General features: G+C 42.8%; 1 protein-coding gene across 3 annotated transcripts in view; it reads right to left on the bottom strand.

Moving 5' to 3' along the window:
• Window positions 1-871, bottom strand: part of LOC105501359 (HLA class II histocompatibility antigen, DQ beta 1 chain) — a 7,137-nt gene extending 6,266 nt beyond the window's left edge. For all 3 annotated transcript variants that reach the window (XM_011927248.1, XM_011927249.1, XM_011927247.1), the window contains exon 1: window positions 681-871. In XM_011927248.1, coding sequence (XP_011782638.1) covers window positions 681-789 — 109 coding nt within the window. In that variant the 5' untranslated portion in view covers window positions 790-871. The remainder of the gene's footprint in view (window positions 1-680) is intronic.
• Window positions 872-1,589: the final 718 nt, after the last annotated feature.

Genomic DNA, 1,589 nt, shown 5'->3' with positions numbered 1-1,589 from the left:
AGAGAATTTACGTCAAGTATTGTTCTGTGTCTGAAGTGAGTGGTTTCACAATATGTGTTATTTCCCTTCTTTACATCCTCCTTTCTGCTAAATTTAGTCCACCACCAACTCGGGTCTCTGAATCCCACTCAAGTCACCATTTGCCCATAGATCAGTGAAACTTGAAGATCCCCTGTCTGTGGTCAGCCAGGCAGCTTCCCTCAGTACCAAGATTTTGTCTCCACAAACGCTCCACTGGGTCAGGAATACAGACAACTTTTCCTCAAATACGGAGACTACAGACACCATTGCTGCCTTACATTTCCCAGTGCAGGATCTCATAATATTTAGGCCAGGCGAAGTCTTGGAGCACGCTGAAATGACAAATCCTGCTGTGTCTTTGGAGAAATTCATATCTTCAAAAATAACCCCATGCTCACTTTGTCCTATCACTGGTAGTAAATGTACACTTTTTCTCCTCTTTCCTCCTCTCTCCTCCTCTTCCAGGCTTAAGCCTGTAGGATGGGGATTGGACTGTGCTCACCTCGTCACTAAAAGATAAATGGAAATGCAACATTGTTCTTTTTCCCCAAAGAGAGGAAATGTCGATAAAAGATGTGTCTGAGATCTTAGAAATCACCATCCCCCTACCCTAGCCCAAGGAGAGCCTGTTCCCAGAGTGGCCTCTGTCCTGCACTTACCGGGAGAGTCTCTGCCCCCAGCCACTGGAGCGCTCAGCACCGCCAGCATCAAGGTCACAGTTGCCCCCCAAAGGCCTCCGGGGATCCGCAAAGCCTTCATCCAAGGCATAATTGAGACGAAGGGAAAAGTAGTGGTAGTCAACACAGCTCGGACCTGATGGATCTGCTGTACCTGGCAGAAAGAATAAAAACCTGTGGACATTTCTGTGCGTGGTAGGATTGGATGGTCCCTTGGAAAAGAACCAATCAGCACTGGAGCTGAAGGGCCTCATCTGTCTCTGGGCAGATATTTTTTGTGTGAAGGTTCTCAATCCAGTGCCTGACACTGTGAAGTCTTCAAACTGCACTGGATGAACATTTGAGGCGAAAATTTCCTCTCAATTATAGAAGAGCTGAAGAATGAATGCCTCAGGGATTTGGAGAAGCAAAAGAAAAATGCGATTCAACAGTAAACATCTCTGTAATATTGATTAAAAACCAGTTATTGTACTTGGGATTTTTAATAAAGCAAATTAAGTGGGGATCATATTTCAGGGGAGAGAAAATTGCTGTAATAGAAATTTTTACTGCTGTTGTCTTAGACACGCTGAGGAGCTTTAAGTTTGGTGAGAAGAGCAAAGTTCTTAGAAGGAAATAATAGTGAGTTGCAGTTCCACCACTAATGTGCTTTAGGAGAGTCAGCAAATTACTGAATTTATTTTCGTCCCAGGCTTCTCTTTGTAAAATGTGGTCATGTTTCATGCATGTTACATCTAGATCTTCACATATACAAATTTAATATTAATTTGTCTTGTTTAATATTACAAAAGGCTCCTCAACTGTTATGTGTAACTATCAGGTTAATATGTGGAACAAGAAAACAAGCCAAAAAAAAAATTTACACCCACCCCTGCTGGTACATGATTCTTC

Source organism: Colobus angolensis, unplaced genomic scaffold (assembly GCF_000951035.1).
Source record: "Colobus angolensis palliatus isolate OR3802 unplaced genomic scaffold, Cang.pa_1.0 Scaffold700, whole genome shotgun sequence".
NCBI lineage: Eukaryota > Metazoa > Chordata > Mammalia > Primates > Cercopithecidae > Colobus > Colobus angolensis.
This window is presented reverse-complemented; position numbering and strand designations above follow the sequence as displayed.